Below are 22,919 nucleotides of genomic sequence, written 5' to 3' on the forward strand. Positions count from 1 at the left end.
GAGTAGCGCCGCGTCGTCCGCCTCCCAGCGCGCCGCGGGCACTTCTCCCGAGCCTCTCCGAACTCCCCGCGACCTCTGCGCGTCCTCTGGCCGCCCTCCGCGCCCCGGGCTCCGGACAACTTTCGGGGTGGGTGCAAAGAAAGTTTGCGGCTGCCGCCGCCGGCCGCCCGCCCGCCTCTCGGCCTAGGAGGCTCGCCGCCCGCGCCCGCCCGCCCGCCCGCCCGCTCGGCCTTGCTGGGGACCGCGTCCCGCCCGGAGCCTGCCACCATGAACAAGCTGTACATCGGCAACCTCAACGAGAGCGTGACTCCCGCCGACTTGGAGAAAGTGTTTGCGGAGCACAAGATCTCCTACAGCGGCCAGTTCTTGGTCAAATCCGGCTATGCCTTCGTGGACTGCCCCGACGAGCACTGGGCGATGAAGGCCATCGAAACTTTCTCCGGTAAGAGTGCGCCCATCTCCCCGAGAAACCGCGACAAGATCCCGGAACAACGGAGACCCGCGCCTCTTTTTTCCTTGCCCGCCAACTCCGCTCTCCCCACGGCCTGCGCCCTTGGCCTCAGGACCCACCCTCCACCTTCGACGCCCCTCCGTCTCCACCCCCCCCCCCGTCTCCACCCTCGTGTGGAAATACTCGGGGTTTCCTCACCCCTTCCAGCCCCGGGAGGGTTTGGTAAGGTGGTCCCCACATCCCCCGCCGACGGGGCGGGAGCCTCCCGTGGCAGTAGTGGGGGGGCGCCACTGAGGCCACCCAGTCTGGGCGTTATTTCTCCGTCGGCCCCTCCCTATCCGCGCCTGGCGCGCTCCCCCCACCCCCGGCGCTCCAGCTCCCCTTCCTCCGCCCTAGGCCTTTCCTGGCGGGGAAGGGGGCCCCTGCTCCCGTTTTCGATCTCCCCGGTGTCTTTGGGGACTGGAGCCTTCGAGCAGGATCCGAGAACCGGGATCCTGCCTCCCGCCCAGGGCCTTGGGGCTTGAGCCATTTTGATTTGAACGTGGGGCGTGAGCGGTGGCGCGGCGGCGGCGGGTCGCCATGCTGCTTCCCGAGACGCGAGGCTGGGCCGGGAGACGCGCGCCGCCGCCGCCAGGGACCCTCCCTGCGGGCCCCGCTGCGCTCCCCCAGGGCCTCTCCCCCCGACCGGCTCGACAGGTGACCGTTCCGCCGCCAGAAGCCCTCCTCCTGGACTCGACGGAGAAATAAAGTTTCATTCTGCACCCCCCCCCCCTTTCCCCAAAACACACTTGGGGAGAAACGGGCGTCCTTTCTCGGCCCCTTCTTCCCACGTCTGGAAGCCTTGTAGGCAGCCCGCCCACACCGACGCCCTCGCTCTCCCAAACCCGAGCTCCCAGAGCGTCCCACGACTCAACCAGCCTGGGTGAGAAAACAGAACAAAACAAAAATTAAGAAAGCAATAATGAAATTTACAGACGCCACCATTCTCAGAGCGACCTTTCGCATCCGGCTGCAGAACCCACTGCCTGGATTCCTAGGAAGGTCTCAAATCCCAATAACTCCTGAGTTCCCCTGGTGCCTCCCCCCCCCCCCTTCAAGCTCTCATATATATTTTTTTATTTTTTTTAAATCTTTAGGGAAAGTAGAACTGCAAGGAAAACGCCTAGAGATTGAACACTCGGTCCCCAAAAAACAAAGGTAGGAAAGCGCTCTTCTCTGGGGAGGGGGGCGGCCTAAGGGCTCTGAGAAGCTGTGTTCAGGGGGTCCATGGTGTCTCCAGTGGAAGAAACCCATTACTGGCCTTTCCACCCCCAACTCCGGATGTTGGGGGCAGGGAGAGAAGATTGACTAAGATCTTGTAATGGGTGGTTTACAGCTTGTAAAAAAAATAAGCTGGGGCTAGGGTGGGCCAGGAGATGTTTCTTGGAGAAGTAAAAGGGGAAAAATCGATAGGGGAGAAACCTTGAGTTTGTTCAAGGTGTGTGAGGCCATTTTTTGTGGGGAAGCTAAAACCCTTGAAGAGTTTATAGACTCATGGGCATTTCTGCAGCTTCCTAGCAGGCCTCAACACCCCCCCCCTTCCCTCACCTTAATTCTTAAGTGGTTTTGGGGGGGCACGTCCCCTTCGATTCCCTAGGGGGAGTGGAAGGAGTTGCGGCCCTCCCCTCCAATAATTTTCTTTAGCCTTGTGCTATATTTATATTTCTGCAACAGGCAAGGGCATTAGATTTTTCCACAGACCTCCTATCCTAGTCCCTCACATCACACGTCCTCCCATCTCAAGTGGATTTTGCAAAGAATATACTTTTGGCTGAACAATCCTTTCCGAGCGCGGACCCCCCCCCCCAACCCCCCCTTCAGCCCATTGTTACAAGGGGACCATCTGGGGTGAGAGCTTTGTGTTCAGGCTGTGAGCTGGGGCTCTTTGGAGGGTCTAGAACTCCCTGGATGAATGGATTGTGTGTGTGTGTGTGTGTGTGTGTGTGTGTGTGTGTGTGTGTGTGTGTGTGTCCCTGTGTCCCTGTCCCAATACCATTCTGTCCTCACTTCAGCAAAGTGGGTTAGTTCTGTGTGTTACCCCCAAATCTAATTCATGGTGGATTTCACATTTTTCATTGAACTCTGGCTGGGAAGTGTAAGGGCAGAGGCTTTCTGCTTTGTGAAATCTGACTTGAAACATGTTGACAGTGCACTTCTGTCACGCTGGAGCCTCCAGTAAACCTTTCATTCTTTCACTGCTCCTCTCCCCGCATTTCAACTGGAAACTTGCTGCATTTCAGAATAGTCCCTGGCCTTTTCTGGGTGGGAAGGTAGAGGTGGGTGGCTATGCTTTTTTGGAGGAGGTTAAGAGGAGCTAGAAAGTTTTAACACCTGGAACAAGCTGTTCAGTGATTTAGCTTGAGATATTTAAATAACTTGGAACCATTGTATCAATGGAGGATCAATATGACTTGTAACTATGTTTACAGAGTTTGTGATTTAACCTCCAGTGCTTGAAATACTCTGTTGTTGGAAAGGCAACTAGAGTTAGGATAAAGAGGTCATCAAATGGGGAGGATGGAAGAAAAAAGTCTTAATCATTTTGAAACATTTCTTGGAGATGGGGAATAATAGAAAAACCATACACTGACACCAGTAGATTTAGTGAGGAGATTGTGGACATTTGAATCGAAAGCTGAATGTTTGAAACACGTTGATGAAAAATTTCCAGAATAACTGGAATGCCAAATGGGAATTTTTTTCTTCTGCTCTTCAGCATGGCTTAAATTTTAAAGGGAATGAACTGAAAAGCAAGAGAAATAGCAAAATGTGATGAAATGGAACCCAAAACATTTATATTTTAATTTTCATGGTGCTCTGTATTTATGGATCTTTTTCCCTAAGCCATCTGCTTGCTTTCAAGCCATTTTTAGGCTCCTTGTTCCCTCCAAAATGCATTGCTGAGGGCTCTTTTGAGTTGGGAAGGGGTGGGGTTTGTGAGAAGAGTGGGTACAAAATCTGCCTTTCCACACCCATATTAAATTTGATCTTTTGTGTGTTCTCTTCCTGAAATAATTTGTGAGCACAAACATTGAGTCAGTTGTGTATTATTTTATTTTTTGGGTGGTGGTGAAAAGGCACTTCATTTTTGTAGAATGAATCCATTTTGGAAGTTTTAGGGTTTGAAAAAGGAAAGTTTGTTTTCATGAAGTCAGAATGCTCTATCATTTTGTGTTCTTTGGGGAAGGGAAGCATGTTGTGGTAATGTGTTTTAGTCTGAAAAGTATTTTTTCAGTTGGATTGTTAACTGGCTTTTTCACTCATGGATATATATAAAAGGAGCTACTTAATTAACTGACTAATATTTTAAGCAAAATGAACAACTGTGCATATACATGTGTATATATACTCTAGTGTTTTTGCTGTTTAAAATAGAAGAGAATTCTTGATGTGCTAAGTTCCAAATGAATTATGACTTTAAACATTTCTAAGGTTTTCATAAAAACCTAGCAAACTATAAATGGTCCTGGTTTTTGTTGTTTTTTTTTAGAGGGGGAAGTCAAACAAGATGATATAGCAGTTAACCTCTGAACAACCCTGATTTTGAAGTATTAATATATTTTATTCTAATTTTATCTGATAAGTATAATTTGTATCTTTTTAAGAACCCCAGAGACTGAACATTATACATTTAAACTGAAAACATGAAGTTGAGATTTTTAAATGGGTGACCAATTTCTCTGAGATACAGTAGATTTATTGAAGATTGTGGACATTTGAACTGAAAAGCTGAATGCTTGAAACACCCTCTTAGTGTTGGAATTTTGGCCAACAGTTTTGGCTTTTTGTTGAGAATTTGTATATATTCACTCTCAAATATTAGGACAAAGGAGTAAAACCAAAAGCATTTTAAAAACAGCTGTGGGAGAGGGTTTGTATATGTGTTTTATTTTGAGACCTAAGAGTAGTTAAGGTAAAGGGGTACATCTTAGTGAGTCTTGTTTATTTTGAGAAATGGCTTCCTTTTTAAGGGAATTAAACTTTGTTTCATTTGCCACTGTGTGAGCCTCTTCCTAGGGGAATGTGGCCCAAAGATAGCTTACCTACTGTCAACTGGTGTCATCAAAATAAAAGGTGTTGCTGTTAAAAAAAATGAGAGATGTACTGCATTTTTCTCAGTGTTGTGTTTTAGTTTAAGACTTGGTTTCCTTAGGCAGGTTAATGGTGGTTCTTTAAGTTGTCTTAAAATGAGGTGGGCTTAACACTTTGCCTTAAATTTCCAACTATTTTTAAAAAAACATACAGGGGTTGGTCTAAGCCTTGTAAGTGAGAACTCTTAGAAGAGAAGGTGTTCAAATTTAATTCTGATTTTACAGTTTCATCTTATAAAGTCAGCAGCTTTAAAAATCTTGCAAAAGGATGTCTTATAAATGGCAAAAATATTATTTTTAATCTTAAGTGATTTGTGAAACTTCTGAAGAAATAATTGGGTCACTAAATGTTTTCAAAGCAGGCAAAAATTTTTGCCTTCAGAAATGGGTATGCCTTTAGAGAAAATTGTCTTTAGGGGCTGAAAATGAATTATAAAGAGGGTTAAGAAACAGTGTATTTTTAAAAAGCCAAAAAGGGGTAAAAAGTACTAGAGTGGGAGGATTTTCAGGCACTTTTGCTGTAGTGATTGTAGTTGTCAATGTATCTTTCAACAAATATGTATTCAAGAAGGATGTTTAAAGTAGAAACAGTTTATGACACTTTCAGTAAAGAGGTTTTCTTATGAATGTTAACTTTTTGGGGGCTTTAAGTAAGTTTTAAAATGGTTGATTTAAAATTTTTTTCTGCATTATTTGGAGGAAAGGTGGAAAACAATTTACCCTCCCCATTTTTATTTTCACCTAGAAAGTAAACTTAACAAATTCATAAAAATTAAGTTTTCTTCACGGCTAGAGAAATCCTTAACTTGTTATTTAAGTTCTCAGTATTTCAAGATGACTTTCCTAAGGACTGTGGTATTTGACTATCCTTTGAAAGAGTTATACGTCTCCAGAACCCTTTATTTTCTAATTCAAAGGAGAAAGATGAAATTTTATTCCAGTGGTTTCCCAGATGGGAGAACCTTTGAGTAAAGGAGAGGAAGAATTGTAATTCACATCACTAATTTATTCAAAGTATAGTTAGCTCTTCCAAATGTAAAGTTTTAATGGCACAGCTTTTGGTGGAAAAAGAGCAAAACATTCTCATAATTATGTTTTAGAGATGAAATACATGCCATTAGCCATTGGAAGAATTTTGATTCAAAGGTCTGAGCCTCTAATCTTTTAAAATTACCTTAATAGATGTCATTTGAATCTATTTTATGTGTTTGGGTACTTTTAAGGCTTATTTTTGAATTCATTTATTCTAGACTTGAATGTGTAATAGCTAGTTGACAAAGACAGGCTAGGGAGTATACAATTTTGAAACGTTAAAAAAAATTCCAGATCTGTTTAGTTGAGTGAAAAGGAAGACCAGCGAGTGTTATTTGTTGAAGTTTAGGGATTTGTGTTGAAGACATATTATGTATTGGTTATACCTCCGTTAATTTTTGTGTGTGGGGCCAGTAATCGTGGTGATGTTGTCATTAGAATTAATGTATGAACCAAAGGCATTTGAAAAACATGGTATTTTTCAAGCTTTTAGAATTTACATTTAGTCTTGTTCTCCCTCCATCCTCTTAAAGGATCCTTAAAATGTGGCTAATGTCTTCCAGAAAGTGCAGCTCAGATTTGGGGATGGGAGTGTTAGGGAGAGGAAAGGGGAGGGAAAAAAAAGCAGCAGGGGAGACTGAAGGAATCAGAGGAGCTAGTCCTGGGTTGGAAATTCCAGACGGGGAAAAAGAGAGAGGGGAGGGGGGTAGGTTGAGGAGGATTTCCCGCTTCCCTTTTAAAAGAGAAGCGGCTGGAGAAGGGGTCGCGGGCACCAGGTTTAGAAGACCAGCGCGCGGTAGATTCAGCCCAGGGCAAGGCTATTTTTGCTTTCGGACTTTGCCTGCCTTCCCTTCCCCTTTTCAAAAAGCAGAGAAAGTCGCGGCGCCTCTTCCTGGAGAGCCCGCGCCACCCGGGCCGCCCTAACGCTTCTCCGCCCGCCTAGCCCCAGTCCCAGCCCCAGCCCCAGCCTCGCAATCTCTGCCGGCTCTGGCTGGGGCCGCCTTCCTCCTTTGAATAAGTCCCTGCCTGGAACATCCGCAGGCCTGGGTCTCCGAGGACGGCTTCCTTTCCCAGGGTCCCCGAGACCCCAGCCTGCCAGCAGCCCCCACATCCCCAACCTCGCCCACGTGGTGGAGTGTTCCCTGGCCTCAGGGCTAGACCTTTCCAGGGCCCTGCTGTCTCAGGAACTTTCCATTCTAAGGCAAAAAAGCAAGAGGCCGGTGGGTGAATATGAAATGAAGAGGGAGGGAATGGATTAAGGGAAAAGAAGAGGATGAGAGAGGTGGAGAGAAAATGGAGGTACCTTCGCCATGGGGCATAGAACATTGAAGAGTTAACTGTCAAATCTGTAATCTTTAGCCCCTGGACTGTCTCCATGTAACTGAGGCTGACTGAAATAATAACAAAAGAAGTAAGAGTAACCTGAGGTTCTATGGGGGATTTTGTTCCTGTTGTAAAAGACAGGCAACGGGTCCTCCAGTTGGCCACATGCTAGGCTTCGGAAGATCTTTCTCAGGGTCTCAGCCAGCGATTGGCTCCATGTTAATATGAAATTTGCACGCCATTTCCACCTGTGCTGAGCGCATTTCCTCTCCCTGCTCACACCTTTTAAAATGCTTGTCAAACAAAGTAAGAAAAGATCTCGCCTCAAAAAGCATGGACTCAAGAAAGGATGCTTATTTGGTTATTGATAAAAGTTTGATTTGGTTAGAAAATGATCATACAGGAGAGTGCCGGTGATAAGGAGATAATGCCAACAGGGTCAGTCCCCAGTAGGCTGACTCCATTCTACTAGAACTTGCATGTTCCCTCAGATTTTGTTCAAAGGAGACTACTTTTCAAGCCCTAGCCGGTTTGGCTCAATGGATAGAGTGCCAGCCTGTGGACTGAAGGGTCCCAAGTTCGATTCCGGTCAAGGGCACAGGCCTGGGTTGCAGGCTCCATCCGCAGTAGGGGGGCATGCAGGAGGCAGCCGATCAATGATTCTCATCATTGATGTTTCTCTCTCCCTCTCCCTTCCTCTCTGAAATCAAGGAAAAAATTTTTATAAAAGAAAAAATCCTCACCCAAGGATATTTCCCCCCATTAATTTTTAGAAAGGGGTGTGGGGGGAGAGGAGATGACACATAGCTTGGTTGCCTCCCCCACATGCCTCCAACTGAGCAGGGAATGAACCTGCAATCGGGGTGTAGTGCCCTTGACTGGGAATCTGAACCCAAGATCCTTTGGTTCATGGGCCACACTCTCACCACTGAGCCAAACCGGCCAGGGCAGAGACTACTTCTTAGTGTGTGGAAGGGGTGGGTCATCCTAGCATTGAAAAAGCAGTGCCAACCAGCTGTTGGTAAGACCTGCTTCTTACCTTTGCAGCACAGTACGTTGGCAATGAATAGTGAATACTGAAGGAACAGGCTTAAACAAGCGTCACCCTAAACAAAGACTGCTGAAATAAAATGTGTGTGGATTATGGATAAATCACAGAGTTGGAGAAAACCTGATTGCAAAACACTGAAATGTAACTGTACGCACAGCGAACAACATCAGAAATGCAGTCTGACCGCAGAGTCCAGCCTTCCGGGATTTGATTTCTGGTCGTGTGACAGAGCGTAGAGCATGGCTAACCATCAGGAGACTGCTTTTGAATGAAACAGAGAGCCAAGAGCTGGATGATGAGAAGATTCTTGACTGGGTTTCCAGACCCCGCAGGACAAGTCTGATTATTAGATAAGTGGCATTTTGGTGGCTAAAGGCATACAAGAGACCTGTCAGAATGGGTGGGAATTTTGCTCATAGTTCAGGGGAGAATTGTGGAGAAAATTGCTTTTAGAGAGGAGGCAGGGCAATTGAGGATCTCTCTTCATTTTCTGTTTTCCTCTCTACTCTGTTCCGTGGATTCTTGTCAATCCTCTGAACATTTCCTTAGGAAAAGAGGACTAAGGAAAACTTCCATTTTTATTCATCTTGAGTTAGTTTCCGTCAAAAAAAAAAATGTAGTCCTTTATCCAGATGTTTTGACCACTTGAAAGGTGAAATTTGGTTGGGTAATTTAGTTTAGTTGATTGGGAATAGACAGAATCTTTAAGAAGAGAAATCAGAAAATTCAGAAATTAAAAAAAAACTGTTATGTGTTAAGGTTGTTTGTGGGGTCTGCTGAGTTCTTTGGCAACAGGAGCAGGGAAGACTCATTCAGAATTCTTGAGGACTCATTCAGAATTCTGGAGGCTCAAGATGGGAGGAAGCTGTATGAGGTCAGAGTCTCATAAACTACCCCAGGTCCCTCACTCAGTCCTCTACAGGGCAGTGCAGGAAAGGTCTCTCCCAGGAGAGTTAAGTGTTTAAAAACAAGAGCTTTGGAGTCAGGCAATGATTGGGAAACTGGGAAAGTTACTTAACCTCCTTTAGTCTCAATTTCTGTGCTGTAAACGGCACTATTACACATGAGCTATTATTATTTGTTTTAGATAGGGACCTCTCTGCCTGTTTTTGGACTGTGTGTTGCAGCTTGGGGAAAATATCTAAGGCTGCTTACGTATAACTTAGGTGGGTTTGGCATGTATTTTGTATGGGGGGCAACGAGGGATAGACATAGTGCAGGGGATTTGTGTGTAGGTTGTTTTGATAACTAACTGTATGCTATGTCTCTTACCCATTCTCTCAAACAAAGGGCTGGGAGAGATGGGGTAAGCATTGTGGGAATGCTACTGATTGTTCCTTAGGGAAATGGGCTATATATTCTATTTATTGTTGATGCCTTGATCCCAGGCCAGGTTCCTAGCTGAAATGTCACAGTTTGGGGCTACTGTCTAAGGTGCATGTATGGTAGGCGACATTGGTGAGAGACGAACCACCCTAATTCTGCAAGTTATGTAGGTGTTGTAAGAATTCAGGATGAAGAGGGTCTGAGGGAAGAAGAAATGAGAGCAGTTTCCCCACTTGGTGGGAGATGTTGCCTTAATGTTCTGCTCTTGGTAAACTAACAAAATAGGCATTCGGGAGTTGGGGATCCCTGGATGCCCAGGAAGTGAATGCATGCATCATTCCCTATTCCCTGGTGGGGTGCTGGGGGTAAAGCCACAGTATCCTCACATTCTCCCGTTGGCCCCCTGGACTAGAAACAGTCCCCAAAGATGTGCTCAGAAGTCACCTTCATGTCCACTTCTTCTCTTCAGCCCTCGCTGCTCAAAGGGTGCACACACACATGCACGTTCCCACAACCCCTTCCGACATCTCCGTCCAGGGAAGGAGGATTGGACCTTCTGTTAGTGGGGTGGGGAGGGGATGGGCTCTAATCGGATGTGGGTTTTGGCCATTTAAAAGGCTTGTGACTTTAATCAGTTACTATAAAGGGTTTTACAATTAGTTCATGCGGAATGATTCGTGTTTTTCTGGGTTGACATTTGGAATTGCTTGGGGCTCAGCTTTCCGTTAGGTACTCTGAGGAGGAGAAAATGAGGGGAGACAGGAACTAAAGTGGGCGCTGTTGGGTGGAGTAGACTTGTTGAGGATGTCTATTCAGAGTTACAAATATTTATTCTACTTCCTCCTCCAGGTCTGTAAGTTGCTTGGGAGGAGAGGTCCAACTGTAATAGAGAGCAGTTGCTTTGGCGGGATTTGGAGACAGAACCCTAAATTAGAGGGTGAAGATGATGCTTCACAGACATACATGGCTTCTTGGTGGCTGCATCTCGTTAGCGTGTTCCGAGCAAGGACTAGATATAATAGGATGTTGGCTGTGGAGGCAGCAGGGTTCAGAATATTTCCTTTACTCCTGTTGAAGTGTCCACTCCAGCAACTTTTATTTCATTTCAAAGAAGGGAAAACCTAGCTGAGGAAGTTATTTTATCTAGAGGGTTTTCCTCCCGTGTTTATTACTGTTTAGTTCAAAGCTGCTGCTGCTGCTGGCTTTTTAGAGAAGAGAAGGAGAGAAGAAGAGGAAAGAATAGGGTAGAATGATACCTGTCCAGAAGAGGCTGGGGGTGGGCAGGAAGTGGAATAAAATGATCTTCACAAACCTCATGTATCTTTCACTTTGCTACTCTTGCTCCTCACTGACTATCTTGAATGAATAGTTTCCTTTGCCCTCTTCAAAACATCCCATCACCAGCAACTTTAGCCTGTGTGTGTGTGTGTGGGGGGGGGCGTCTGTGCTGGTCAGTCATTAGCCATTGGGATTTAAAAAAATAATGTCTACAACTAAATTCCATGTCAGGAAATATTTAGTAAGATGGTATGGACTTCTATGATAGTTTGCATATTGCTGCAAAGATTGGTACCTTTAATTGTGTACTCTTTCATGCATGTATGCATGCATTCATCCACTTATTTTTATATTCAGGGTCTACTATTGCATGACATGCCCTCTGCCAGATACTACAAATACAACGAGTAACAAGGGAAAGACCTTGGTCTTAGGGTGGAGATAAAAAAGAAATACAATTTATCAAATAATTTTTCTCCAGAGGCTTTCAGATTTTTCACTTTATCCTGGGTATTTTAAAAATAACTTCTTTTATATATACATATTTTATTGATTTTTTTTACAGAGAGGAAGAGAGAGAGAGTTAGAAACATCAATGAGAGACATCGATCAGCTGCCTCCTGCACGCCCTCTACTGGGGATGTGCCCGCAACCCAGGTACATGCCCTTGACCGGAATCGAACCTGGGACCCTTCAGTCCGCAGGCCGACGCTCTATCCACTGAGCCAAACCGGTTAGGGCTTAAAAATAACTTTCAATGTGGTAAAAAGTATATATAAAATTTACTGTCCTAATAATTTTAAATGTACAGTTCAGTGGTCTTAAAAACATTCACATTGTTGTGCAACCATCACCTCCTTTCATCTCCAGAACTCTTCATCTTGCAAGACTGCAACTCTGTACCCATTAAAGAATACCTCCCATCTGCCTCTCCCGGGCTATATTTAAACTATTGCCAGTTCTGCTGTTTCCTACATAGTGATCACCTTTTCATCCTCCATGAAATGGGAATCTTTGCCTAATCCCTCTTCTGTATTAAATATTAATTACTTTCTGGGTTTTTATTTAGCATTATTGAGTCTTTTTCAGGGTGGAGAAGGGACTCAGGTTGAGAGGGGAAGCTGCACCAAAGAGGTAAAAGCCAAAATCCCTGCCCTCCAGCAAGTACTTTCACTTTAGATCCAGGAAAAGCTGTGGGACAGCAGAGGCCAGGAGACTGTAGTAAAATGAGAGAGGCACACAACCTCGGGAACTAAAGTAGAGAGGTAAGGGAAGCTTTGAGCTAAGCTGTGTTTTGGAGGATAGGCAGAAAAAATAGAGGCTTGGATTAAGGAGAGAGCATTGTCGAGAGGGCTGGCATGCCAGTGGGGAGAGGGGCTCAGGTCAGTGGGGCAGATGTTTCTGTTTATTTCCTTTCTTGAGCATTTTCTTTGCTCCTGAGCACTGTGCCAGGTGATGTGGTCAAAAGATATGAGCATCTTCTACAAGCACAGGGAGCGTTCATTGAGTGTCTGCTCAGAGCTGGTCAGTTAGTTCAGGGACTCCTCATAAGGTATTCATCTTCATGCTGTAGAGGAGGAACTAACGGAAACTCTGCGGGGTGAAAGTAATACCTGAGTAAGTAGTAGTGTTAGGTTTAAACCCAGGCCTTCCTGCCTCCAAGGCTGAGCTCTCTCTTACAAGGTGGGAACAGCTCTAATGCCCTGAGAAGTTGATTCTTATCTTGAGCTTTTTTCATCGGGAGCATAAGGTTAGCAAATAAAAACACGCCCAACATTGACTTCTCCATGCTCCGAATCTTCTTACTCCCCAGCCGTTTCATACCTGCTTTGCATTGTATTTCTCTCCCACTGTTGGGATTTTCAGGCAATCTTGAGTGATTGAAGAAATCTAGGTAATTCTTCCTTTGTCTGGGTAGCTAAGATGGGCATTGGGAATATTTTGCTTTTTGGAAAGAAATCACTCATGGAGAAGGACTTGAGTGGGGTTAGACTTCGGGTATCAGTCTCAGCCCTTCTCTCCTCACATGTGCAGACCGTGGGAATCTAGGATCAGTATCTTTTCCTGGATCTCCTTTCCTCATCTCAGTTCTCCAGAAACGCCATAAAATAAGCTGCCTAAGTGTTATGAGTTGTAGGAGCCTCCATCCTTTAGCACTTCTGTTAGGAACCTGGGCTCATCCCCCCTCCCCAACCCCCCCTTGCTTTTGTTTGGGTTCAACCTTGGAGAAAATAGGAGGTTGGTGGGGTGGGGGGAGGTCAGGGAGGGACATTCCTTTGTTACATTCCTGCAGAATCCTAATTCATAGTTCATGCATGTTTTTATTTATTTGAATAGTTCATACATGTTTTTGAGGAGCAAGACCCATTTACCTTTTTTCTTGACAAGCAGGAGCAGGCTTCACGGTACAATGACACTTGTTGACTGGTGTCACCTTGGACCAGTTCCTTAACCCCTCTGAGCCTGTTACTTTATCTGCAGAAAGGAAGTAAGAATATTCTTGATCTTCTGTAGTTGTTTAGAGCAGCGATGTTCAACCTTTTAAAAAATTTTATCTCATGGCACACAAACTAATGACTAAAATTCTGCGGCACACCAAAAATTGGTATTTTTTGCCCATCTGACAAAAAAGTAGGTATAATTTTTATTCATTCACACGGGATGGCTTTTGTTTCGTTGGCTGTTGTCTTTTTTTTTTTTTTTAATTTGACAGTTGAAGGGAAAAGAGATCAGAGCCCCTGAGTAGTCAGATACTGCATATTTTAAAAATTCTTGGGGCGCACCAGTTGAAAAATCGCTGGGTTAGAGGCTCAGATCAACCTCTTGTCGTTGTTCTAGGTTCATAGGGAAAATGTGGTGTAAAGAAGTTCTTTGTAAACTCTGAAGTTCTTTGCAAATGTGAGGTAGTAATAAGATTATCACTAATGGATGACACCCCAAAAGGGCAGACAAAAGAACGTGATTCTCACCCTCAGACAAACGCCCTTCTCTTCTGGGGGGTGATGGAGCTGTAGAGGCTCCCAGGACGCTCTGGGAGGAGGCCCTTTTATCTGCAGGCCCGGAGGGGCGGATGGCCCCTCAGTTCTTGCCCCCAGCCCAGCCCACCGCACTCCCAGGCCCCCCGTTCCTGCCTTCTCAGTGGGAGGCCTCCTCCCGCAGCCCCGCCGAGGTCTCTAAGGAATGCCGCCTCCCGGGCCATTTTCTCCCCTCCAAGCTTCTGCGGCCCCACTTCCAGCCCCCTACCCCCAACCGGTTCCCACTTAAATGCTTGCAGGCCTGTTTGCAGCGGGAAGCCCCCTCCCCCACAGGACCACCTCAGTCACAGCCCTGACCACAGGGAGGTCGGGTCTGGATTTACTAAAGGACCCCGGAGGGGGAGCCTGCCCCTTGCTGGCTGCCTGGCTCGCTGATGGGGTCGGGTTTCGGCTGGTGGCTCTGGAGAGAGAGACAAAGGGCAAAGTCCTGGTCCCCACCCCCACCCGGCAGCCCCCAGCGCCTGTCCCCTCCCCCTCCAGGCCCTGTGCGGGTAGCCGAGGGCCCCCTGGGCTGGGTGGGACCGGCTCCGGGAGAGTCGGGGTACCAGGGGGATTCTGGTGGCAGAACATTCTAGACTGGTGGGGGGTCCCGGGGGCATCCTCTGTCCCCCTCCCTGCTGAGCCGGGCCCACCCAGCGGCTGGGGTGGGAGGGTGAGCGCTCAGCTTTCCCGGGGTAGGTGAGAGAGGGGCTGGGGGAAGGGGCCGCCCACGTGGGGCACAGGCCGACGCCAGCCCGGCCGCTCAGCTGCTCAGACCTTCTCAATTGCCCGTTCATGAGGGCTCCCCTCCTCCCCCCCAGCTGCCGCAGCCCTCCCCCACCCTCAGCTGCTGCCGCCCTTCCCAGGCACCTCTCTTTCTCCTCAGTTGCCCTGCCTGCGCCCACTTTCCACCGGGGAAGCTGTGCTCCGCGCTTTGGGTCCCCGTGGCTGGTTAGGGACCTTGCCCCCTGCTCCTGGCCAAGGATGGCTGAGACCAAGCTGGAAGGCACCATTGGTGGTCCCAGAGGGATCCCCGCACCGGGAGAGAAAGACCTCTACAGAGAGGACATGATGCTGCTGCCCCAGGCCAGGCCAGGACTGGGATGGGATGGGCAGCCCTGTCGGGAGCGTTGTTCCCATGAGGAACTACCTCACTAGGGAGAAGCCAACGCCAGCTTCCTGAAGTTTCTGACCACCAACAGGTCTTTGGCAGCCGAAGTGGAGATGATGAATCTCTTGAGGTGGCTGGCCTCGTGTTGGAGGGACAGCTCCTTTCCATTAATAGAATACGTGATTATTTTTACGCGAATACTGGGATACAGCCTCATCCTTTCCCAGGGAACATTAGATTCCAAGAATAACTAAATCTCAGTCTTTCTCTGCACAACTGTGAATTGCAGGGAACGATTTCTCTTGCTTCTGAGAGCTTCACCTCAAAATCCTTGTCTTGAGCTGGGCTCTCCAAGCTGGCCGTTCCTCCCTAGGAGACACTGAACCTTTCTCCATTTTGTGGGCATTTCCACGGAGGGCCAGCTCCATCCTTAGCGAGGTCTCTGGGCCTCAAGAGTGCCAGAATTCTTGAGCTTTCTGGAGAGATGCTGACATCTTCACGAAGCAGGGGTGAGAGCTAAACCAACATGTCCTGTGAGGCTGGCACAGGAAATGGTCTTTCTAGCCCCCTTTCACCTTTCCTTCAGTCAGAGCTGATGAACCCCCCTCACCCCCAGGGAAGACCCCAGAAACTTCCCGCTGCCAGCTTGAGAAGGATGGTGAGCAGTGGCAACTGCTGGTAACCCAACGGTTAATCCCTTCCCCACACCATTGCTTGCCTCAACCAGGAAGGCTGCACTGCTCATATTTGGTCATCTCTCTTTTTGTCCCCACGTGTTAGGTTTATTCTGATGGTTTCTTCTCCACGCCTCCCCACCCCCACATTCTCTTTCCTCCCACTTCCCATTGTAGAGCTCACAAGGCCGGCTCCCGCTCAGGTGAAGAGTAAGATTCTAGGCAGAGAGAGAACAGGGGAGGGAGGAGGGAGTGACATTTGGCCCAGGCAGATTTGGAATTTGTCTGGAAAGAGCTCCACTGACTCAGAGCTTCTGTTTTGGCTTCCTCTGGCGCTGCCCAGATGGGCAAGAAAAAAAATATGGGTTCTCTTTGTCAAACTGTGTATTTCCGAGATGAGAGAATCGAGCAGAGTATTCATTCTTGAGGTCTGCTTGCTCGCTAACACCAGGGAGCACCTTCTCACTCCGTGTCACACCGTTGTTTCCTTGCCGGTGCCAAACCTAGAGGAAATTCTGCGAGATCGAATGTTTACCCTTTTACCCTGCTAACAAATCTGACAGCCATCCAGCCGTATTATAGTGTAGTTAGATCTTGTGCAAGTTAAACCCTGTGCCCAAATTAGAGCCGCATGCAGTAAAAGCCAGTTGGCACGCACTTAGCCATACAGAATGTGGGCACTTTTCCTGCTGCTGACATCGGGGCTGTGCAGACTCTGCTGTGTTAACACTTCATGTCAGAGAGAAAGCGGGGTTTGGTGAGATGAGCATAAACCACTAATCTGGGGGGGGGGGAGAGGGAGCTGAGTTCTAGTCCTTCCTCAGCGATGCCGCGTTCTTCCCTTGAGCCTCAGTTTCTCCACCTGCAAAATCAGAGTGACTGTGTAGGACCCTCTCAGGCTTGGGGCTTATAGCGCTCCTGCCTCGTTGTATGAATCTTACTTCCTTCAACTGAACCTGGTGTGGGGTGTGTGCATCCTTGGTCATGTAGGAGCCCAGTGATAACATCCTCTGTCCTGACTCCAGGTAGACCAGGAACGTATTCAATATGGTACAAGATGCCCTGGCCAGGTAGCTCAGTTGGTTAGAGCGTCATCCTGATACGCCAAGGTTGCAGGTTCAATCCCTTGGTCAGGACACATGCAAGAATCAACCAATGGCCCTAGCCGGTTTGGCTCAGTGGATAGAGCATCGGCCTGTGAACTGGAAGGTCCCAGGTTCAATTTCAGTCAAAGGCACATGCCCGGGTCTGGCAGGAGGCAGCCGGTCCATGATTCTCTCTCATCATGGATGTTTATATCTGTCTCTCCCTCTTCCTTCCTCTCTGAAATCAATAAAAATATATTTTTAAAAAAGAATCAACAAATTAATGCATAAATAAGTGGAACAACAAATGGATGTTTCTCCCTCCCTTCCTCTATTAAATAAAAAAGTAAATAATAAGGTACAAGAGCCTTCCAAATGGGAGGGAATAGGGTTCAGCCCCAGAGTCTTCTGTGGGCTTGCTTTTTCCCCCCTGCTGGTCCCCAACATTAGTGCCAGAGTTGGCGCACCTGGGGGATAGTGCACGTGTGCCACGTACATTACAGGGAACGTGTTGACGGGACTACCGATGCATTCTAGTAGTGTCCCTGCCTTTAAGTCCCTTCCTATACTCTGGCTTTCTCCTTGGTGGTGGCACTGCTCTGCCTGGTTCCACACCTTCCAGTAGGTCAGTGTTTTCTTTTCCAGCCCCAACCCTGCTCATCAACCCACCTGCCTGCCCGCCTTACTGCCTGCCTGCCTGTCTGGCTGCCCTGCCTCTGGATCAGCCTGGCACGGAGCCCTGGGCATGAGGCCAGCTCCTCCTCCCCTCCCCAGCCCCGCCTCCTTTCTCAGCTATTGCCATGCCTGGAGCGTGCCAGGTCCGCCCCCTTCAGAAGCTTTGGACAATTATTTTTTTTCTCCACCTCTCCACCACTGTAGGGAGGAGGCAGGGCGGGGAGGAAGGACTAGGTCAATGGTGATCTTATGGAAAAGGCACAGGTTGGCACCTTAGGGACATCTTTTATGTGTGACTTCCAGCTGGGAAAAACAACTGGGAAGGGAGCCCAGCTTTGGGAGAGTGCTTCTACTCCCGAGTCAGCCGCCCAGGACTCTTGTTCAGTCAGATCACCCACTTCTGAAGGGATCCACTGGACAGCCCACCTCCACGCCTCAGTTAACTTTGTCCGTTTCCTTCTCCCATTCCAAACCAAAGTGGGGTCCCCTGCTAGACCGTAAACTCCATGAGAACAGGAGGCACGCCTGTCATCGACACTAGGCTCTGCCCTGTAGCACAGTGCCCAGCCCCCCATCCAGGAGAAATGCAGCCCTAGCTGCTTTTGCTCAGTTGGGTAGAGCTTCGGCCTGCAGACTGAAGGGTCCCGGATTTGATTCCAGTCAAGGGCATGTGCCTTGATTGCAGGCTCCCGGCCCTGATTGGGGGCATGTGGGAGGCAACCAATCAAGATGTCTCTTCCTCACCCTTCCATTCTCTGTAAAAAAAAAAAAAATTAGTGGAGAAAATATCCAAAACAAAAATGCAATGGGGGACACTTGTAAGTGTACATTTTCTAATAGCTACGTTAAAAAAGAAAAAAGGGGAAATTCATGAAAAGATTAATTCAGAGATTAATTTAAAAATTAAAAAGATTTGTTCAACATGGAATCAATATGAACAATGAGAGATATTTTACTTGGGGATGGGCACTAAATCTTAAGTCTTAGGAATTCCAGTGTGTCTGTTTTCACATTGAAAGCCCATCTCGATTCATATGCTAAGTTTTCAATGGAAACATTTGTTCTGTATTTAGATTTCATAAACTTTAAAGATGAAAAGTCTAAATTATATAAACAGTTAAATGGAATTAAAGTTCAGTTGCTCAGTTGCAGTAGCCACATTTCAAGTGCTCAGTAGTGACATGTGACTAGTTGGCTACTGCAGTGTGGACAGCACAGGCCCCGGGCATAGTAGGTGCCAAGGAAATCTGTGGAATGAATGACTCCAGCAGCGGCCTCCAGAAACCTTGGGAAAAGTCCTGGAATGGAGCTTTTTGACCAGTGATTAGAATTAAATGACCATGGTGTGTTTCTGCAGGTTTGAAACATCTCAGTTGCTCCCTCATGTTCAGTATCTAAGCAATAACCCCCAACCTCAGTCAAGCTTGGTTTTCTAATTGCCTTGGGCTAGTTTCTTCCCAACAGACCTGCAGGTTTGAGTGGAGACTTGGATATCATTGGGGATGGAGTGAAATGTGTAGATCTGTGGGAGGGTGTCTTTATGATAAAGGATTCCAAAGTCTTCGTTAACCCCTGAAATTTTGAAATTGTGTGCAAAAATGTTTGCATTTTTCTGGTTGAGAGTGATCACATTTTCTAATGGGAACCAAGTCTCAAAAGAAAGGTTAGAGTTATTTTTTAAAAGTATATTTTTATTGATTTCAGAGAGGGAGGGAGAGGGAGAGAGGGATAGAAACATCAATGATGAGAGAGAATCATTGATCAGCTACCTCCTGCACGCTCCGTACTGGGGATGAGCCTGCAACCTGGGCATGTGCCCTTGACCGGAATCAAACCTGGGACCCTTCATTCCCAGGCCGATGCTCTATCCACTGAGCAAAACCAGCTAGGGCAGAAAGGTTAGAATGATTAACATAGACCATTAGAAAATCCCTTTAAGAATGTAGGTGAACCAGGGATCAGGGGGACCCCTGATCCTGTAAAATTGACTAATCCTTATCCTTTTTTTCCCAGATGTAAGAAACAGGTCCAGAGAGTTGAAGGCTTGACTTGCCCAAGGCCCCACAGCCTGCTAGGTAGAGGGAATCGGCCTGGGGGAGGGGTGGAGGTGAAGGATCTAATTTGGAGATCCTGGTTTAATCCTAGCTCTCTGTGGAGATAAAAGTCCAGGTTTGACTCACAATAGGAGCCTCTGGGGATTGGAGCCTTAAGCTAAACAAGTTTTCCAAAACCTACTGCCGCTGTCCTCCCTTCTGCTGGCTGGCCCCACCCTGGCTTAAAGGAACTCCTCCCTCTAGGGAGGGGTGAGGCCATCTTCAGGATTGAAGATGGCTCCTTCCTGTCTGGGATTGGGGGTGGAAAGAAGTAGGAGCAGGTTTGCTAGGGATTGGAAAAAGAGCAGTCCCTGAGGCAGTCTTCAGCCCTCCGCACCTCCCAGGGACGAGAGTCACTGTTCCTTTGTGCATTGTGAGAAGGGTCCCATATGTGCTGCTCCTCCATACTCTGCCTGCCCCCAGCAGGCGTCTAACCAGGGCCTGGATTCTTGTTAATAAAACCAATAGGAGAGCCTCATAAATCTAGACTCATCCATTTGGAACCTTCATTCCTGCCCAGCGTGACTCCGTGGTTAGAGCATCGACCCGAGCTCTAAAGGGGCAAGGGTTCTGTCCCCAGTCCAGGTGAGTTCAGGAGGCAGCCCATAGATGTTTTTCTCTCACATCGATTTTCTCTCTCCATCTCCTCTCCCCTCTTACCCACTCTCTCTAAAAATGGAAAAAATATCCTTGGGTAAAGATTAACAAAAAAAATTTGGAACCTTTAATGACTTTAAAATCAAGTGAGCTAGAATAATTAAAAGAACAACAACCTCTTTACTAAAAAAACCCAAAAAACAAAACAGCATAAAAATGTGGAGAGGATAATGTAATAAATCCCACTACCCATCACCTAGCTTTAAAAATTATCAACTTATATCTAAACTATTTTCTTTTGTTCTGTTCCCCTGATTATTTTGGGGCAAATCCTAGTTATGCCATTTCATCTGCACTTATTTCAATACATATTTCTAAAATGTAAGAACTTTAAAAATCACTGATTTTTTTTTAAACCATATTTTTTAAAGTTGAATTTTAGAGAGAGGAAGGAAGAGAGAGAAAGAGAAGCATCGATGTGAGAGAAAAACATCTATTGACACACCCTCCCCCCACCCGCCCCATGTGGACAGAACCCAAAACCTGGTATGTGGCCTGACCGGGAAGCAAGCCCGCCACCTTCTGGTGTACTGGGTGACGCCCCAGCCAACCGAGCCACACCAGCCGGGGCATCACTGATTTTAGAGAAAGAAGAAGGAGATGGGAGCGAGAGAAAGAAAGAAACATTGATTTGTTGTTCCACTTATTTTTTTTTTAATTTTTATTTGAAGGGTTTTTTTTAATTATTATTTTATGTACAAAGAGATAGCATTGTGTCATAAGGTAGATGTCTTGAATGACCCATTCACGGACGTTCACTTAGTCCAACTTAATGAAACCTATGTCGTTCGCGTACTGATGGAAACACTGGCGGCACATGTTGAGGCCGTACTTCCGGGTCAGACCGTGGCGGTTTGAGCAGACGCGGCAGGAAGGAGAACCCTGGCCGAATTTCCTCGGATGGCTCCAGTAGAGTTGCTGGTGACCCATCTTGCTCACTCTGTAGCAATGAGGCAAAAGGCTTATTTATGCACTCATTGGTTGAGGATCAAACTCGAAACCTTGGCATATCTAAACAACTGAGCTACCTGGCCAGGACCATCACTGATTTTTTATTTATTTTTATTTCAGAGAGGAAGGGAAAGGAGGAGAGAGGGAGAAACATCAATGATGAGAGAATCATTGATTGGGTGCCTCCTGCACGCCTCCTACTGGGAATCAAGCCCACAACCCAGGCATGTGCCCTTGACAGGAACTGAACCCAGGCCCCTTCAGCCTATAGGCCAAGGCTCTATCCACTGAGCCAAACCAGCCAGGGTGCCATCGCTGAGATTTTTAAAAAATTAACAATATTATCAAATATCTAGTCAGTGTTCAATATGCCATAGAGTCACTTTTTATCTAACTGAAAATGTTCTGGAAAACAGGTGGGTTGTTTTGAGCAGCACTCTGGCAGGCCACTGTTCACCATGTTGTGTGAACTCTGAATATTTTATTTTATTTTATTTTTAATATATTTTATTGATTTTTTTACAGAGAGGAAGGGAGAGGGATAGAGTTAGAAACATCGATGAGAGAGAAACATCGATCAGCTGCCTCCTGCACACCCCCTACTGGGGATGTGCCCGCAACCAAGGTACATGCCCTTGACCAGAATTGAACCTGGGACCTTTCAGTCCGCATGCTGACGCTTTATCCACTGAGCCAAACCGGTTTCGGCGAACTCTGAATATTTTGAATTTCTCCTCAAGCCTGACACAACTATATTTTGGCAAAGGCCTGTGTCCTTAATGCCGTCAAAAAGGCAGCGGAGCCCTAGCCGGTTTGGCTCAGTGGATAGAGCCTTGGCTTGCAGACTGAAGGGTCCCAGGTTCGATTCCGGTCAAAGGCACATACCTGGGTTGCGGGCTCGATCCCCACCCAGTAGGGGGTCTACAGGAGGCAGCAATCAATGATTCTCTCATTGATGTTTCTATCTCTCTTTTCCTCTCTGAAATCAGTAAAAAAATATATTTTTTAAAAAGGCAGTGGAGTGGACAGTGCAAAGAGCCTGGAAAGAGACAAGCTTTGGGTTCAAATCCTGGCTGTGGCTTTTGGTAGCTGTGTGACTTGGCAAAGATACTCAGGACCCCCGTGTGTAAAACGGACCCGGGAATGGGGTTTACAGGAGGTGCTTAGTCTCAGAGTCTGGTATGAAACATTAGGCTCCTCCAAGGTGACCCGTTTTTCTTCCCATTCAGTCTGTCAGTGACACTTTTCTGAAAAGGTGAAACGGACAAGAGCTTCCTGCCCAGGGAGGACTGCCAACCATACGTCCGGGTGCCCAGCTCCTGCACTTCCTGCATCTCTTACCTCCCTATGCTGGGCATGGATGCGCTCTTCTCTGACCTCTCCTGGAACCTGCCCTGGGCTTGAGAAGAATGGTTCCTTGGTTCCTGTGGCCCTCGTGCCCCTGCTTGTCTCTTGTTTTAGAGAGGTGGGTCCCTATGGCTGCTCTGTATCCGGGGAGCAGCCCCAGGGCCCAGTAACTGCCTGCAGGTCAGGGCAGGCACAGAGGTCAGAAGAAGATGCAGGGTGTTGGCACCAGGGAAATAATTGCGCTGGTGCAGCTCATTTGCTTTGCCTGGGGCTAGTGGCTTCTTTCACTCAACAGGTTTATCAGCTCGGGGGTGGGTGGGTGGGTGGTGGTTTCCCAACGTTAGGAGTTCTCTTGCCTTTTCTGAGCAGCAGATGTTGGGGTTCAGGCTGGGCTCCGTATAGCGCCTATTTAATACCTGCAGGGCAAAGGCACTGCTCAGCTCCAGTGGGTCCACTAGGGTGCTGGACCACGTCCCTTTAGTTGTCACAGGGAAGTGGGACTCTAGGCTGTGTTATTTCCCACTATTTCCCCACCAGTGCAGAAGACTTAACTACTTGACTATCAGTCTGAGCTGCTCATGGTCAGCCCTGCCTTCCTGCCTCTTCCCATGCTTACCTGGACGCCTGCAGGCTCCTGGGGCCTGGGACAGGGATTGAGCACCGTGGCATGGTAGGCATCCTGCTTTCAGTCCTCCAAAAGCCCTATCTATCCATCTTCCGC

General features: G+C 47.2%; 2 protein-coding genes across 5 annotated transcripts in view; one reads left to right on the top strand and one right to left on the bottom strand.

Annotated features, from left to right (window-relative positions):
* Nucleotides 1–267: 267 nt before the first annotated feature.
* Nucleotides 268–22,919, top strand: part of IGF2BP1 (insulin like growth factor 2 mRNA binding protein 1) — a gene marked incomplete at both ends in the record, with an annotated part of 39,731 nt that continues 17,079 nt past the window's right edge. For all 4 annotated transcript variants that reach the window (XM_080680152.1, XM_080680153.1, XM_080680154.1 and 1 more), the window contains 2 exons: nt 268–442; nt 1,588–1,648. In XM_080680152.1, coding sequence (XP_080536278.1) covers nt 268–442; nt 1,588–1,648 — 236 coding nt within the window. The remainder of the gene's footprint in view (nt 443–1,587; nt 1,649–22,919) is intronic.
* On the bottom strand, nt 20,660–20,830 carry LOC308254229 (small ribosomal subunit protein uS14-like; the record flags this gene model as incomplete). The annotated part of the gene is made up of 1 exon (XM_080680156.1): nt 20,660–20,830. One exon carries the CDS (start codon nt 20,828–20,830, stop codon nt 20,660–20,662), a length of 171 nt encoding a protein of 56 aa, XP_080536282.1.

This window comes from Plecotus auritus (assembly GCF_963455305.1).
Source record: "Plecotus auritus genome assembly, chromosome: 7".
NCBI classification, from domain to species: Eukaryota; Metazoa; Chordata; class Mammalia; order Chiroptera; family Vespertilionidae; genus Plecotus; species Plecotus auritus.